Source organism: Cebidichthys violaceus, unplaced genomic scaffold (assembly GCF_023349555.1).
Source record: "Cebidichthys violaceus isolate CVI_PGR_0920_01 unplaced genomic scaffold, fCebVio1.0.p SCAF_33, whole genome shotgun sequence".
In the NCBI taxonomy this organism is placed as follows: Eukaryota; Metazoa; Chordata; class Actinopteri; order Perciformes; family Stichaeidae; genus Cebidichthys; species Cebidichthys violaceus.
This window is the reverse complement of record NW_027176517.1, coordinates 845,228-862,927: the sequence shown is the minus strand read 5'-3', so window position 1 is coordinate 862,927 and position 17,700 is coordinate 845,228. Positions and strand designations below refer to the sequence as shown.

General features: G+C 45.3%; 2 protein-coding genes across 2 annotated transcripts in view; one reads left to right on the top strand and one right to left on the bottom strand.

Annotated features, from left to right (window-relative positions):
* The window catches only part of tns3.2 (tensin 3, tandem duplicate 2), a 35,458-nt gene extending 23,855 nt beyond the window's left edge, over nucleotides 1–11,603 (bottom strand). The window contains 12 exon segments of the mRNA XM_068725081.1: nucleotides 2,414–2,518; nucleotides 3,531–3,596; nucleotides 3,817–3,946; nucleotides 4,772–4,847; nucleotides 4,947–5,007; nucleotides 5,130–5,242; nucleotides 5,515–5,598; nucleotides 7,031–7,095; nucleotides 7,221–7,343; nucleotides 7,435–7,485; nucleotides 7,649–7,823; nucleotides 11,470–11,603. Coding sequence (XP_068581182.1) covers nucleotides 2,414–2,518; nucleotides 3,531–3,596; nucleotides 3,817–3,946; nucleotides 4,772–4,847; nucleotides 4,947–5,007; nucleotides 5,130–5,242; nucleotides 5,515–5,598; nucleotides 7,031–7,095; nucleotides 7,221–7,343; nucleotides 7,435–7,485; nucleotides 7,649–7,798 — 1,024 coding nt within the window. The 5' untranslated portion in view covers nucleotides 7,799–7,823; nucleotides 11,470–11,603.
* Nucleotides 11,604–13,243: 1,640 nt separating this feature from the next.
* The window catches only part of LOC137883550 (PH domain leucine-rich repeat protein phosphatase 1-like), a 14,178-nt gene continuing 9,721 nt past the window's right edge, over nucleotides 13,244–17,700 (top strand). The window contains exon 1 of the mRNA XM_068725080.1: nucleotides 13,244–15,211. Coding sequence (XP_068581181.1) covers nucleotides 13,591–15,211 — 1,621 coding nt within the window. The 5' untranslated portion in view covers nucleotides 13,244–13,590. The remainder of the gene's footprint in view (nucleotides 15,212–17,700) is intronic.

Sequence of the window (17,700 nt, the reverse complement as noted above, 5' to 3'; positions counted from 1 at the left end):
CCGCCTCCGCCGTCACTACAGAATTACCCTTGCTTTGCCTCATCCCTCCTCCTCCTCCTCCTCCTCCCCCCCCCCCCCCCCCCCCCCCGCATCCTGTCCCGGCTGACACAGGTAGGGTAACGCTGTACAGAGAGAGAGTGTGTGCGATCATGCATTTTCATGTCGAAGGGGGGAAAGCAATAGAAGGAAACCGAAAGGGTGGATCATTCACCGGGCTGCATGCAGGCACATATATCTGCACACAGGTGGAGGAGTGTGTGCAACACACACACACACACACACACACACACACACACACACACACACACACACACACACACACACACACACACAATGCACTTTCAAGAAGGGAAACACAAAGCACAAGGACCTTGAGCCGGCCAAATATGGAGAGGGGAATGTAAACACGGGGGCGGGCTCTGGAGAGACTTGTGTGCAGAAGGGGGAAGGGGACAGATTGGACAAATTGCAACCTGCAACTTGAACCTGAAAGCAACACGCTTCAGCTGGAAAAATGAAGACCATGATAAAGGGGAAGAGAAGCAAAGGAGAGTAAAAGAAGATGGGGAGATGGAGCGATATAAGGGCAGTGGAGGGGAGGGGAGGGCTGTGAGTGGGCTGAGAGGGAAAAGTAGAACCACCTGGGGTTGAAAACAACATTCTTGCGACTGGCTGCGTTGCTAACTCGCTGGCACCCTCATTACGCTCGCGTTGCATGCGTGTGTGCCGACGGTTAACGGTAATGGCCACGTGTGTGTCTGCGTTCACGTGAGCTTGTGTGTAAATGTGCGTTTACGTGCCACTTTTGTGCGTTTCTACCCCAGTGATCGCTCCATCTAAATTACATGCCTTGGCAGAGCAGATTTTAGCAGCGGCATAAAAACAGCTGGAACTGGAACCTCAACCGCTGCTTTAAGTGATTGTTTCAGCTGTCTGGATGTGTGTGTGTGTGTGTGTGTGTGTGTGTGTGTGTGTGTGTGTGTGTGTGTGTGTGTGTTTGTTTTTGTGTGCTGGTGTGTTTTTCTGTGAGTGGATGGAAACTCTTTGACAAACAGCCACCTTCAAATACAAGGGTCTGGTCTGGCTGAGTCTAGATGATTGTCATCGTGACCACAACAGTTGTAAACTGTCAGTCTGACGACCAGACGATTACCCACAGCACCGACCTCAGCCAAGACCGGAGTCTAAACAGACCATCTCCGAGACTGGATCTGCACTCGCAGAGGGATACGACTTCTGAAGAGCAGCCGGAGATACATTCACTGATGTGCTTTTGGCAAAACTCCCCAACAAGCTTTGGGGGGGAAAAAAAACACTTAACTTTGACAAATCATCTTTTAAAGTCGTTAAGACTAAGCTGTTAGCAAACAGCTGCCTACTTCCACATCCACCTGGTGGTGTTTGTGTCAACCTGATGAATTTATGTCCGTTATTCAATCTTCTTTTAGCTCCATTTTGGTCCCCACCTAACCTGACCGCCAGATGGTTTGCTACGCTGAATCGTCTCCGAAGCCGTCATTGGAGACTGTTTAAAAAAAGAAATACCTGGCAGGTAACTGGATGAACCATCTGTCAATCAAACGCTTGCAGAAGCGAGTCGATAGAGGAGCAAAAACACCTTTTCCATCGAGAAAAGCCTCTCAACGCGGTTCTTTGCTCTTCTTTCGGTGGAGAAATACTCTCCAGTTCTGATTTAACTGAAATGCTATCGCAGCATCTGCGCCACTGTCGTCTCACGCGCACCTGAGCCAGTAGCTGCTCACGGGCTGGAGTTGGTCCAAATCACATATGATATGAACGTGTTTTTTTTTTTTTCTTCTGTGGAGCGGGTCCGAATCGCGGGGCGGAAACACTTTTATTAACAGTGCGAGATAGGGCATGGCGCTCTCAGAGAGCTCTTCTAGTTCTCTCTGGTTCAGCACTGAGACCAACTGATGTTACGTTACACGCAGACTTGTGATCCAGTGTATAAAAATAGATTAGCAGGAGGATCATTAAAGAACGATACCCATGAGGTTTTACACCATTTACTGGAAATCCTGTGTAGTGAAAGTGGTGTTGATCTGTTGACTCTCATAGCTTCCTGTCCGTCAGGAATGGATGGAGGCCAAATCATTTGTTGTGGACGGAGATAAAACTTCTAAAAGTCAAAGCTAAGCAGCTCTGGATTGGCATTCTACTTTTCCTAAGAATGCCACCATGGAGACAGAATAAAGGTCACCGTTATGTAAGAGCAGAGGCACTCATTTACCTCCCATGATGTGCCGTGTCTTCAGAAGTAGTGCCTCGCTGTTGAATAGCTGTCTAATGATTAAGCCAGAGACACAACGGGGAATGGAGAACAACAGGAAGAGAAAGTGAAAGAGAAGAAGTAAAGACGTTACCTAATGGAAAACCACAGAAGGCTGCTCACCTGTCTGGAGAGAAGACGTGTCTCGATAGGAATCTCGTCTCACCAAAGGGTCGAAGGTGTCGTAGTCCACCGTCACGCAGCGTCCGTTGTCCCACAGCTCTCTGCCTGCACATGCAAATGACAAACAGAGCAGCAGACAAAGAGGCAGTCCTGGTCAGGAGTCAGTTAAACACACGCACACACACACACACACACACACACACACACACACATAACACCAGCTGATACCAGATCTCATTTGAAGTTTGATTTAACAAATAGTGTGAGCTTTCATTCTGGTTTTGCTCAATGTTTGTGTCTAGCATGTGTGTGTGTGTGTGTGTGTGTGTGTGTGTGTGTGTGTGTGTGTGTGTCCTGTGTTTTAGCGTGTACAGTATCTCCAGTCAGAATTCCTGTCAGATGTGTGTGTGTGTGTGTGTGATAACTCCTCATATTGCTTCCTGCTGAGAGGTGAGGAGTGCGATCGTGAGCGCTGAGCGCCAGTTTGGCTGTCGTGCCGTTCTCCCGACGTCCAACACTGCCCCCTCCTGGGTGACCGTTTGTTTAACTTGATGGTCGTGTTATTCATTCACAAGTAGTGTGTGTGTGTGTGTGTGTGTGTGTGTGTGTGTGTGTGTGTGTGTGTGTGTGTGTGTGTGTGTGTGTGTGTGTGTGTGTGTGTGCAGGTGTAATGTTTCAAACTTGAGTCATTTCTGTCTCTTCTGCTTGAATCGGAGACAGTGATGTCTGGTGCAGTCTTTGTTCACATGCAGCCCAAATAATGTGTCTGCGTGGATGAGTGTGTGAGTGTGTGAGTGTGTGAGTGTGTGAGTGTGTGAGTGTGTTCTGGGTGTCCAGGTGTTTGGGTGTGTCAGCTTGAGCAGTGGTTCCCAACGACGACGGGGTCAGACAGGATGACAAGGTTACTGGATAACTTTACTTTTTTCAGGGTCTGTTGGCCCCGCGGTTTCTGACCCTCCGTTAAAATATCAGAACTATTTCCACGACATTTGGTTCACACATTCATTGTCCCCAGAGGATGAATCACAATGGCTTCCCTGACTTTTCCCACAGCGCCACAATGAGGTCGATATTTGTATGCGCCTTTAGTTCACTACAAGCTTCAGGAGAAGTGTACCTGTAATCTTTTCAGGGCTGTCAGAAAGCAACAGCTCCACTTTTCCATCTTCTGGGAACCGGGCATCTGGAATAATAACAAAACACAGACAGCTGGACGGTAAACTTTCCACACTGGACACATTTCCATGTGTGTTTCACAGCTGCACACCAGCACAGCTGATACGGGGTCCAAGGTTAGTTCTGACAGGTGTTATTTACACTGGAGGAAGACTGAAGCGTTTATCGGTTACTGATTGAGATGGGTATTGCTGCAGAGTGCGATAGCGGCTGAAACTTATAAATACCTTCACTGGCACAGTCCAGGTCGGCCTTACAGAAAGTGAGGGCGTGTTCGAGTACCAGGCCCGTATGAAACTGGAGACGGAAGACGACCTGACGGCTGGCCGACCGGCTGCTTTTATCATAACACACCACCTAAAACCAGAAGAAGAAGAAGAAGTGCTGCTCTAATCAGTCCACTGAGGTGAAGGGACAGTAAAGAACCACGTCCTGTCAATTGGGTTTTGACATTTAATTAAGGATTTATTAGTATTTATGTCTTTAATATTTGTGATTTATTTTGTCATATTTTTTAAATACATTTTAAACATATAAGACTTTACAATAGAACAATAAATTGTAACGCTACATTTTACAAGTCCGATATTTCTGAATACATTTTCTGATCATTTCTAAAAATGTTCCCGGAAAGAATTGTGCAATTTGATGCAAATTATAGAAAGAAAGAGACGCTTCTAATAAATTAACTCCAGTTCATTTCTATGGTAAACTCTTTTAACCAGTGTCAGCTGAACATTAAAACATGTGAAATTTGTCAATATGCAAGCTTTTAATTCAACATGGACAATAGCATCCAATAATAGATGCATAGTTCATATTTAATAAGCTTTCTTTGGAGCCATTTTCTCTAAAATTAATATTAGTACCAATTCTATGGTATTTTTCTCGGACTGGAAAAATATTGGAAATTACAGATCTGTAAATATACCGTTTCACCTGAAAGGGAGGCTGAACTTGAGGAACAAATAACTGTATTTATTAAATATATATATTAATTTTCCTTAATACTTAAATCAGAATAAATGCATTCGTATCAAGGCAAGTCAAATAGGGTTTCTGCAGGGTTGGCTTCTAATGGTTCCTCGTAATAAACATTTTACAATCTGTTCCTGATACCGCAGTTGAAAACAATACCTTTATTTACAAACATAAATGATAAATAAAAACAATGCCACTCACCATGATGTCCCCTTTGAGCAGCTGAGCTGGCTGCAGCACAAAGTAGAGGCGGTCTGTCTGGGCTGCATTAGCATGGCTGACATTGATACAAACACACGTTACACACTGTGTCCTATTCCGAGTAACATCCTGCCATGTTAGGAGACTACAATGTGATCTGATGTGGGTTTCTTACTAGACCGCTGACGTGCAAACAGCTTGTAGACTCTGGTAGACCCTCAGGAAGAGACTGCACGCTGGGGAAAGGAAGACTTTCATCACAAAACATGGCGCTCAATGTTCAGCATTGTTCAAGAAGCGTGACACTGAAGCAGAGCTGTCGACTTCAGGCTTGAGACTTTGACTCGACTCGGCTTACCTCCATCCGGTCGTATTTTGGGGAGACGGTGCAGAACAACACACAGGAGGAAAGAGGGCGAGGGGCACATCCTCAGTCCGCCCTTCAACATGCTCCCCAGCATCCACACATACCTGCAGAGCACAGAGAGACGCATTCATGCTGCTGTGACCGGAGACAAGTGTGGTTGTGATGTTCATTGACACCTTCTTGTTTCAGCGCCTTATTGTAGCGTTATTACAGTGACTATTTCACAAGAGGATAAATCAGGTGATTAGTGACTCTGCACCCTGAGGTCAACAGTCAGAGCAGATTCCTCGGTCTACACCGAAGATCAGAGGCCGAGGCCTGAAGCGGAGCTGACCTTTGACCCGCGGTGGTCCCGCTCAACCAACCCCGGTCTTACCGTTTTTGCGAGGGGGTCATCAGAGCCGACAGTTTGTCATTGTAGAACCTCCTCATGGCGAAGTGGTCGAGAGAAAGTTCTGCACTGAGAGAGAGGCAGATATTCAGATGGTGATGCGTTTCACACTCCTCAGTTCACCTGAGTGTACCTGAAGTCGCATCTAAACGCGCAGATAGTTTGAGTTTTTTTGACACATCTAACTCTGAGATGTCTGCCTCTGGTGAGCCACTCAGCAAAAACTCATGCTGTGCAGCCAAACCCACAGAGATGAAGATCATGTGGTGTGATCGAAAGCTCTAGAACGTACTAAATAGACCTTGTTTTCTCAACCACAGAATTACCTCAATTGATAGCACCAAATATGTCAGCTTGAATTTGTTTTGCATTGCATCTTTATTCCCAGCATTCTTCTTCTTCCCACAATGCAACTCAACGTGTGACAGAGATGTGTGTGTGTGTGTGTGTGTGTGTGTGTGTGTGTGTGTGTGTGTGTGTGTGTGTGTGTGTGTGTGTGTTATGGCAGCAGCAGCAGCTACTGTAGCCTTGAGCCACTATCCTCAGCGGCCTGCAGGTCTGGTAAACTCACTTCTTCTGGACCAGAATCTCAAAACAAACAAAAAGAAACTGTGTGCTTGACTTGAGACCACCAGAAGAAAACAAAGTAAATATATTTTGTAGCTTAAAAACAAACCATGTCAGATTTACAGTCACTCACAAACGCTCACACGAGCCCATAGAGGGACAACGGTCACGATCAGATCTTTCTCAACAGTGAGTCATGAACAGTACACAAACACGCCGACAGTGCAGAAACCAGCCGCATCTTCCTCTTTATTCTGCACATTCAGTGGATATTGATTTGCGTCGAACTAACCTATCGAATCATCCCATGCTTAGACATGCAAAAGAGGATGTTAATAACTTTCTATAACTCACATTTAAACCATAAAACAGAAACCATGCAGCCACATAAACCGCAAAGGCCGTAATGTTTGCTACGAAAATGCTTTCCATCGAAATTTTAAAAAATGGTGCGTCTTCTAGGCAAAGACTCTGTCATGCAGGTAAATTAAGAGTCAATAAATCTGCTAGTGTCCAGCGGCAACAGGATCCCTGCCCGGAAATCAAATAACAGTCTGGTTCAAAGTCTCCTCACTCAGCCGTCCTGTTCCTGCCCTTTGGCTGTCAGCCTCCGTTCGCTCTATTGTTCTGTCAGCGCTCCTTGATCTGCAAATACCTCCGACGATATAAACAGTCGCTTTAACATTCATCCTTTGGGAAACCCCCAAATATCTGTGTCAAATTGAATCGCAATATTGATGTTGACAGATGTGGATGATTAGTAGCAGACTAGTCAGCATTTACATCATTTACTACGGACTTGTCGTCCATTGCCAATTTCCATTGGTTTGCAAATGATTAAAGTTAAATGCCCCCCCCCCCCCCCCCCCACACACACACACACACACACACACACACACAGCATTTGAACAGATTCACATGGCATCGGTGTTACCTGGCTGACATGTTGCTGAAGTGGATGTAAGACGCCACCAGAACTCCGAGCCGACCTTTACATCCCTGTGGAACCGCAAAATCAGGATGAATGAGCGGAACATTTTCACCGATAGTTTGATTTAAAAAACAAAAAAACAAACAACACATGTCGGTGTCGGTGTGTGCGGAGGAGACCGGTGACGCTTTACCCGGCAGTGTAACACCAGGACGTGCTTCGGATGTGTTTGCAGCCAGTTCTTCATTGTGGTGCACACGCTAACGATGTGATCCAGGTCAGGGGCCAGGAGATCCACCCAACCTGTGTCCAAAACCTGACACACAAAGCACACACACACTGTAACACACACATGTACACTTCTACATATGACCTCTCAGACAGGTACTCAGGGGAGTCATCATTACCTTGTGGTTCATTTCAGTGAGAGTTTTGTTTTTCTGTGAGAGGTTGATGAGCTGAAGGAGGAAGGACAAATTCAAATCAAGACATATATGTGACTCTGTGATTCTTCTGCGTTGTGGTATTATTACTTTTACTCAAGATGTGAGTGTTTCTTCCAGCTCTGTGTGTGTGTGTGTGTGTGTGTGTGTGTGTGTGTGTGTGTGTGTTCCAGCTCACCATGTAGTGGTGTCCATGCTTGGACTGCAGCATGAGAATGATCTCCTGCAGGTCCTGCAGGTAGATCTTCTCTGGACATCCAGGAGGGCAGGATATGGTGATGATGCATTCGGTGATGTAGGTCAGATCGATTCGCCGCTGTTCCTCCATGACCGATCTCGGTCACACGGGTAGCCTACGGGAAGCGCAAGAATGAAAGTCGTGGAGATTCTAGGGGAAGTGAGAATTTTCTCTGCGGGTCAGCAGATGATGAGTATCTTTGGCCCACACGAGTTCAAACCAGGTCAAGCCTTAGTAATTTTAAAAATCCTTTTTTACGGGACGCGATGCTAAAACAAAACGGGGTCAAGGCCACAAGAACAAGGAACTGAACAAAAGGGCGAGTCAATGGAAACCTTCTTCACGGCTCGTGACCGGATCAGAGGTGACGATGAGTCACAGAAGAAACACCAGATAATCTCATTACTCATCATCATCAACTCAAACACAGACTCTGATAAGAACACAAAAACCCACGACCGTAGGACGATCACAGCGTGACTTATTCACACGATGTTTCCTGAAGGTTTACTTTTAGTATCATGCATTGATGCTCCTATGATTTGAAAAAAGGGAAAGTTATTCTCTAATTCACTTCTATGAAAGTTCCAACTATGAACTGAGGTCTGCTTCTTTATTCGTGATAGAGTTGTTATCTGTGATTAGGTTAAAGGAGCTGAAAAGATTTCTGAGACCTTAAAATTGATCATTTTATCAACGGCAGCGTTGATGACACTGATACAAGTTGAGAGTCATTTTGTACTTACAGCTAGCAAATAAATGCTATTATTAGAACTCAAAGCGACTGTGTAGGAAGTTAACACACATTAAGGCCCAAATCTTGAAGGAATAGTTTGGAATTTTTTAAGAAATTTGTCTGGGAACATCACATAAAATAATCCCTGCAGTCTACCTGTTCTTGAAAACCCCTAAAATTCTTCTGTGACCCTTGGAGTGCATAGTTCTGGGCTGGGTGTTAGGATATGGACCAGCAACAACTACACACATGTTAGTGCACGTCAATGGGTGTGAGATCAACAGACGGGCTGTGGTTAACCTTGCCTTCACCCCGACCATGTGACCACAGCACCGTAAACAATGTTACAACCGTTTCCACCAGAGCAACGGTACAAGAACAGCCTACCGGGACCCACTGCAGCACGAGTGATCAGGGTCAAACCTGTCAAGACTCAACATGTTGGTCGCTGACAGAGTACACGGTAAACCAAATAGTGTCATCTGTATTATGGTCAGGGTGGTCAAATGAGTAACACTTAACCTGACATCATCAGAAGAGGATTCATGAGGTCTGACCGGACCGAGTTATTGATCCAAATATACAATTAAGTTGAATTAAATAGTTTTTCTTTCATTTAACTGAGCAGGAAACCAACATTCTCAGAATGAGGCATACAGCAGAAGTGTGCATATTGGAGAACAAATACTTGTCGCAGGCGTGTACAAGTACAAACCCTCTATTTCATATCCACAATTTGTTCCTTTAAAGTTAGAAATGCAGTAGCGTACCCCAAGTCACCAAGACGTACAAACAATGGTCTATATGCTCTTTGGGAAATATGCAGTGAATCATTGTGCTATTTTTCTTTTTCATGTTCCCCTATTTCTTTTGGTTTTGGAAGAAAAATAAAGTGACTTAAAAAAGACCAATTACAAGTGCTAGGACAAAGACCTGATCCAGTACAAGCATGACACAAACATGACACAAACATGACACAAACATGACACAAACATGACACAAACATGAAACAAACATGACACAAACATGACACAAACATGACACAAACATGACACAAACATGATACAAACATGACACAAACATGACACAAACATGATACAAACATGACACAAACATGACACAAACATGATACAAACATGACACAAACATGATACAAACATGACACAAACATGATACAAACATGACACAAACATGAGACAAACATGACACAAACATGACACAAACATGACACAAACATGATACAAACATGACACAAACATGACACAAACATGACACAAACATGACCCAAACATGACACAAACATGACACAAACATGACCCAAACATGACACAAACATGACACAAACATGACACAAACATGATACAAACATGACACAAACATGACACAAACATGACCCAAACATGACACAAACATGACACAAACATGACACAAACATGAATTAAACATGACACAAACATGACACAAACATGACCCAAACATGACACAAACATGACACAAGCATGACACAAACATGACACAAACATGACACAAACATGACACAAACATGACCCAAACATGACACAAACATGACACAAACATGACACAAACATGACCCAAACATGACACAAACATGACCCAAACATGACACAAACATGACACAAACATGACACAAACATGACACAAACATGACACAAACATGACACAAGCATGACACAAACATGACACAAACATGACACAAACATGACACAAACATGATACAAACATGTACTCCTCACTCTGTTTTTGAGAGTGTGTGACGTGTCTCGGCTGAAACGGTTGACAGGGTTGGGCAAACAATCTTAATGACTGACTACTCTTGTATTTCTGCTCTGTTTTCTCAACATTTTTAGACTTTCTGCAATCTAAATTTGTCAGCTCTGCCTGAGGAACCAAGAACAAACGGAAGTGAGTGACTCAACCACACACACACACACACATACACACACGTTGCTATAGGGAGAGCTTTCTCAGCAATATCCTTGAGCTTGTACTAAATATAGTCTCTATTTCCCATTTTAAAGGACAGCATTCTGAAGTGGATTAGCCATCTTTGTTTCTTTCTTCTCTGTCCTTTTTGACAGTCAAACAAACTTCCTCTGCCTTCTGAAATCCAGCAGGAATAGAAGCATCAGAGCGTCTGTAACTCAACCAACAGATTCTTTGAAATAGAAAGTGTTTGTGCAAAATACCAGAACTGAAAGTTGACAGCAACACCTCACTGTGAACCAGCTATTGTTGTGCTTCTCATCCACTAGTTTCTTCTCCATTTAGATCCTCTTCTTCTCTGCTTTCCCCCCCTTCCTTGAAGGCTTTTTATTAGAGCAGTAAACTACTCTCCCTTTAGTTCATTTTATCCCCACAGAGACTGTTTAGTTGTACAGTCTTATCTGATAATTCATAAATTGACTTAAATCCGCCAACGGGATGAGGTCATTTCATTTGATTCTACTTGTTTCAAGGATATCTCAATCAATTACAACTCCATCTAATTAGTATCAAATCCATGTCACTTGATTCAAGGCGAGTTCCTTTGCATTAGTAATAAAAGGGATTATCACATCCCCACCGGAGGCTGATTCACTTGACCTTAGAAAAGTAGGCTTTTGAGATTTACTGCGAGATTAAACGGCCTCTTGAAGTGGACTGAATCCCAGTGGAAACATGTCTCCTGGGGCTCAGTGTCTTAATGTGTCAGTAGGCTAATCTCCCCCTCTCAGTGCATCTGCAGGGAGGCACTTTTTACTATTAATCCCCCCGAGATTTACCACCCATCACATGTCCCCTTTGTTTACTGAAAGTGGTGGTCTAGAATCAGATTTAGACCCCCATCAGTGCCCCGTTCACATTCAAGGAGGGAGCAGCAATATGTCCAGTTTGCCCCACATGAATGAACATTGAACTGGCCATGCTGAACAAGTGGGACGCTTCATGGGAGTGGATTAACAATCGCTGTAGATTACTTTAAATCAAAAAAATAAACATTTTAGACAACGGGAAGGGGTCTTACCTTTGCTGATGTTGCAATAAACAAGAAAATCACAGCAAATATGTCGCCTGGTGAGTGAAAGTCTGACTGGTATAGAAAACGAGGTGGAGACTTGACAGGGGAGGGAGGAAGAGAAGGAGAGCAAGAGAGAGAGAGAGAGAGAGAGAGAGAGAGAGAGAGAGAGAGAGAGCAGGCTGGACTATAAAGTCACAGTGCAGCTTGCACTTTGCCCTCTGTTGGACTGCAGTGTGACAGCTTTGGTGTGCATGAGAAATCGACAAAGACCGGGGCGGTTATAACACACTGATACGTCTCTCTTAAAAACAATGAGCATATATGTGGCTGAATAAACAGAGAGATCTCTGCTGTGTCTGTGCTCCATGGAAGCATAGAAACACAAAGAATGTATGAACTTGTTTATGTCAAGGACACTCCAGCCCCTCATTCGATAAGGGAGAGAAACTACTTTTGAATCATACCAAGGATTTGTTGTGTCGGTGTGCGAACTAGCAGCACAATGTAAACAAAGCACATGTACTCATCTGGGATACTCAAGTACAAATTTGAGATAATTGCGCTTGAGTATTTCCATTATCTGCTACTTTATACTTCTACTTCTACTGCATGAGAAATAAACTTTTTACATCGATTAAGATTTTGTGCCAACAAAAAAATGAAATATGAGGCATTGTTTGGGATTCAACTACAAAATAAAATTGTTTGAAATTGCTTCACCATGACCCACTAAAGTGCAACACACACTGTTCACCTGCACAATAAAGAATACTTTTACTTTTGATACTTTAAACCAAGTCTGTAGTATGTTGTGTTAATCTGTGTCTGTGGGTCTTTGTATGATATTGTATGTCTTACTTGGACTACTTGAGGACAAACAGTAAACTATCTATCTATCTATCTATCTATCTATCTATCTATCTATCTATCTATCTATCTATCCATCCATCCATCTTGAATGCATGACCTGTAGCCTACCTGTAATGGGAAAATATTGTCTTGTTGCTACTTTTATTTAGCTTAAGTAAAGGATCTGAATACCTCTTCCACTACTGACTTGTAACGAGTAAAATAATAAGCAGTTTCTACAGAATTACTGGTCGCCATTGTGATGTGGCCTTTTTCCCACTAGGTGGCGCCAAAAGACGAGCTACAACTCGTCTATGTTTTGTTATTGACACGAAATAAACTATGCAGCCAGTTGTCGGGTACGCTTACTTGTATACATTTACGAGATGAAATATAATCACATCATAAAACTAAACAATACTCTTGGTTTGGGTTTACATGCAAGCATGCTCTTAAAATGTGACCGGTGGAGCAGATAAAGTAGACTAAATATTACCGCACTGTATGTTGCCTTCACGGACTCAATGAAGCTTGTACTTCGTGGCTTTGGTAGTGGACAGAACTAACGTTACGCCTCGAGCCTACAAGGATCTTTTGTTTATTATATTTATCCGAATATCAAAATATGTATTGTACTATACAATGTTGTAGCTTACTTTTTACTTCGCTACATTTGCCTGCATTAGTTAATGCTTTACTAATTAACGCTTTTTGCTAAATCTATCGCTTTTCTTGCGCTCTTGAATACATAATAAACATTGCGGGTAATTCGCACATTCCCAGTTTTTTTTATTTTTTATTTATCAACGCTTTAACCGCGTCGAGAAGTCAGATCCCCTGTCATGTACATAGCTTTACAAATTCCGAGCTTTCGGGAGCACTCAAAGGCGTCATAATTCATATCCAATGAGACCCCGCCCTGTCCACGGTGTACCGCTGACCGTCACTCTCTCATCGGTCTGTACAGTTGCAGTCGCGCCTTCTCGCGTTAGCTTCCATGGCGACCAACTAGAAAAAGCGTTTTCTAATGTCGACCGGCCGGTTAGCTCCCTCGAGCGAGCTAACGGGTGTTCTACGAAATGGGATGATGTAGTGGGACAACTCTTTTGGAAGAATCGCACAGTACTTTAGCATGCTAAGCTAACGTGGCGCCGCACACACACCCAGGGAGAACAGCGCCAGTGGAGCGAGCTAACGGCAGTGAGCTAACGGGCGCTAGCATTCACCTGCGGGCTGTTCAAGCTAACTGACGCCAACTGGCGTTGCTTTGCTAACAGGATGGAAAGTGTGAAGGAGAAGCAGTCTGGAGCGCTTTCAACTTCTCCAACGCCACAGGGGGCACTTGATTCTAGCAGTGACAGTAATCCCGCGAAGCCAAGTGGATTAACGTTAACGCCGCTGTCTGCGGGAAAGAGACCCTCACTCGCGGAGGATGACGGTGGGGGCGCGGAGACCAAACTCTTTGGAAAGGGACTCGCAGCCACCTCCCTGCTCCAGATCGCGATAAGGAACGGAATCTATCAGAACCAAGTGGCCAACGCTATCGGCGGCGCGGCCAAAAACATGAGCATTCCCGCCGTTAAGACAGCCAGTATATACAGCCTGACGTCTGTCAACAGCACCGCTTCTGTCAACTCTTTGCTGAGCAAGAGACGGCAGAGACACAAGAGGAATCTGTCCCTGGGGGCTCCGCCGACCAGCAGCTCGCCCGGCGTGTCCTCCTCCGCTGAGGGGGCCAGTCCCGCTCCCTCCGCCTCGCCGCTGAGCACCCTCAGCCTTGACAGGAAGACTTTTCTTCGGCAGAAGCAGTCGAAGCAGCTCCAGGCCTCGGATAAGACGTGGGTGAGATCGGACTCGCGGCGCGGCTGCATACACGTCCACGACTGGCTCACGCCCTCCTACCCCCGGCCGGTGCTCTGCACGGTGGACACCACCGCTACAGAGGTGGCCAGTAGGCTGGAGGGGAGCAAAGCTGGGGCCGTGTTGAGAATCAGCTGCAAAGCCGCCGCTTTAGTTGACTTAAACGATGATTGTAAAGCTAGCAATGGGCATTCTGATGAAAGCAGCGTGGATGTCAAAACCCCCAAAGCGGAGGAGAATGAACTCATTAAACCGCATTACACTGATGCTAAACTGTCCTCTAACTTGTTGGACGATAAAACCGCGAGTAACTCCTCATCGGAGGTCTACCTGAGTGACATCGGGGTGGATTTGAGCCTGAGTGTGGCGGACTGTTACGGGGTCTACTCCGGTTCAGACATGGAGAGCAGCACCTGTGACGACTTCAGCCCGGGCGGACCCAGGAGCACGGAGCACCGGGACTCGCTCAGTGACGGACAGGGTTTGGGCACGGACTCCTCGGTGTTGAGTCCGAACGGTGACAGCGCCACGGAGGGGCCGGACCCGTTTGAGAGCTCCTCGGATGAAGTGGACCTCACCTCCTCCCCAACACATCCAACCGGCGGCGGCGTCTGTGCTGCAGACCGGCAGGCTGACCTGCCCACCGCAGACCCCCGCAGTGCTTCCAGCCAAGTGACAGCCGCGCTCGGGGACACCGTACCTGCAGCCGGTGACGACGTGGAGGCCCCCGACTTAATCGAACCGCCATCCAAATGCCCCGGCAGCTCTCAGACTCGGCCCCTGTCCAGCCAAGCGTGTGGCCAGCCTGACCCGGAGGTCCCAGAGGGCAGCAGAGGATGGCCGGAGCCCGTCATCGCTAGTCCGACACCGGCCCTCTTCGTCCAGCTGCACGGTGGAGCCGTGCGGCGGCTGGGAGATGACGAGAGGCCTCTTCAGATACTCAATGAGTACCTCACTAATCTGGGATTTGAAGACCCGTGGAGGGTGCAGGGCGAGGGGATGAATCCAGAAGTCGGTTGCCTGATACGCTTCTACTTTGGTGAGTCTAAAGTTGTAGAAAAGTCTAAATTTAAACCTTTTTTTTTTTTTTTTTTTTTACAGGTGTGATGATGTATTCCCTAAATAATCATGCACTGTATTCTTTACTATCATTAATATTTTACTTCCCAATCACTCTACCGCACCACTGAGCCATTAGCTGTTAGTTACACCACGCTGCTCGGCTTGTCTCCGCTCATTCATTGTTCGTCTGTTTGCAGAGTACCCGTGAGTGCCGTCATTGTGTTTGGTCAGTCAGACTGTTAAACAAGTGGATTGAATTGTCCCGGTGGGACAATGCCCAGTGTTTTTGGCCTGTAAACCCAGCTCCAGCCCCTCTGTGTGTAGGCCTGTAGGGAGACACATCTGGAGGTAACAGGTGGGCTCTTTGGGCAGCCAATCATGAGGCAGTGTGGCTTCTGTTCCTCTTCTTCTGTGGATGATGATGATGATGCTGCTGCTGTTGTTGTTGATAAAGATCCTGTTTTGCTGACGATCAGGGTTAAGAGGATGGAAAAACAGCTATGATCTCTCATGGGATTAGCACAACTCAATATTGTTTTTGACCCTGTTTGTCGCACCATGACACGGTTGGGGTAAAGAGATGTGGTTGGAGGAAGTAACAGAAAATCTAATTTACGAAAATTAACATATTTTAAATTAATCCAATTTGAATTCTCCATCTTGTTTGAAGTATTTCAAAGTGACCGGTCTCAAATCGACTTGCAAGAGCATTCACGCTTTTATTCTTTTCTCCTTTTTGTTAAGACAAAAGCACACTTCACCACTGCGCGCGCACACACGCGCACACACACACACACACACACACACACACACACACACACACACACACACACACACACACACACACACACACACACACACACACACACACCATCAACCTAGAGGTACACTCAGGACATCAGGCTGTCCTCTCTGCTGAGCATGTTGCATGGAGAGCTGGGCAAATCCCCCCCCCCCCAGTAACATGACAGAGGAGCAGAGCGTGGCGTTCAGTGAGCCTTCCAGTTACTGCAGACCGTAAACCGAGCAGTTGGCGTGTCAGGAAAGGGGAAGTGCTTCAGGAGAAGTGGTGAGAACAGTAACTAAAGAAGAAAGCCACCGCCTTGCTGAAGTTTCAATCAAAGTGGAATCATTTACCACAGGTTCCTACTTTATTTGTGTCTTGTAAGCAGAGTTAACTCACAACCTCTTGTTAAGTGATTTATTTATTTTCAGACTTTCATCAGAAAGAAAAGATTTAATTTGTCAGAAGAATTACAACTATCAATAATTCACAATAACATATTTTTGCTCCACGCTTTGCTTCTTCTCAGTGTGAACTTTATTAATTATTTCTTCATGTTCAGAGACAAAGGAGTTTGACTCTGCATAATCCCTCCGGTAAAATGCACATTACAGAGTATTGCCTTTCTCTCTTATCTCTCTCACACACACACACACACACACACACACACACACACACACACACACACACACACTGTGCTGACAGTAAGAGAAAAGCGACCTCAGTGGAACTCAGATTTCACCCCCTCAGTGTTTCGGATCTCCCTGAGACGGTCACAGCAGCAGAGTCCTCTTCAGCTCAGAGCTGCAGTACCCAGAGGTCACTGCTTTCCTCCGCAGGGTTAGCTACAACAAACGCGTCTGATAGATCCATGCGCCCAAAACTCACTACATACCTGCAGGCTGGCAATCATACAGCCCGCCATTCTTTTGCTGGTTCAGATTAAGCTGCAGAGAGTCCTGTTGTAGCTGCCTCTCATCAGTAACATGGATGGACATGTCAGACACTTGGTGCAGCTTAGGGACACCAGGCTCGTCAGGGACCAGATGCACCAAAAAAAAAAAAAAAAAAAAGAAGCATAGCATGAACAGGAAATGGCCATCGGCTGCTTGATGAGAGATAGGATGTCAGAGAAATAGACGGAAGGAAGGGGCATGTATGAGTGTATATATATGAACACACACACACACACACACACACACACACACACACAGGGAAGGGTGGACCCACACCAAACACATTCCACCTTATTGTGTGGTTTAAAGTGGGCTGTGTCGTCAGTAACTTTACGTCACGTTCATCCGATCATAAGCTTTATGCGTTTGTGGTAAAAGACACCGTGTGGTGTAAGCGTCGCACATCATGAGACTTGATCGTGTGCTTGTTTACGAGGTCTACGTTTATCATGTCCCTCAGTGGCTTCCTTCATATCTTTTATTTATATTTACTGACATCAGTGTCTGCACTGTCAGGACTGCCTGTTCCTGTTAGAACCGAGGGAACACGCAGAACAAACACAACAAGAGTTCAGCAGATCCTTCCTCTACAAATGAATCGCAAAAAAGTTGAAACCGCTCGTTGATCGACATGAAACCGAGCAGCAGTTGAAGTCTGTAACCTTCGGCTTGTGTGGAAAATACACAGAGCGTGTTTCACCATCTTATAATGAAAGAAAATAATCA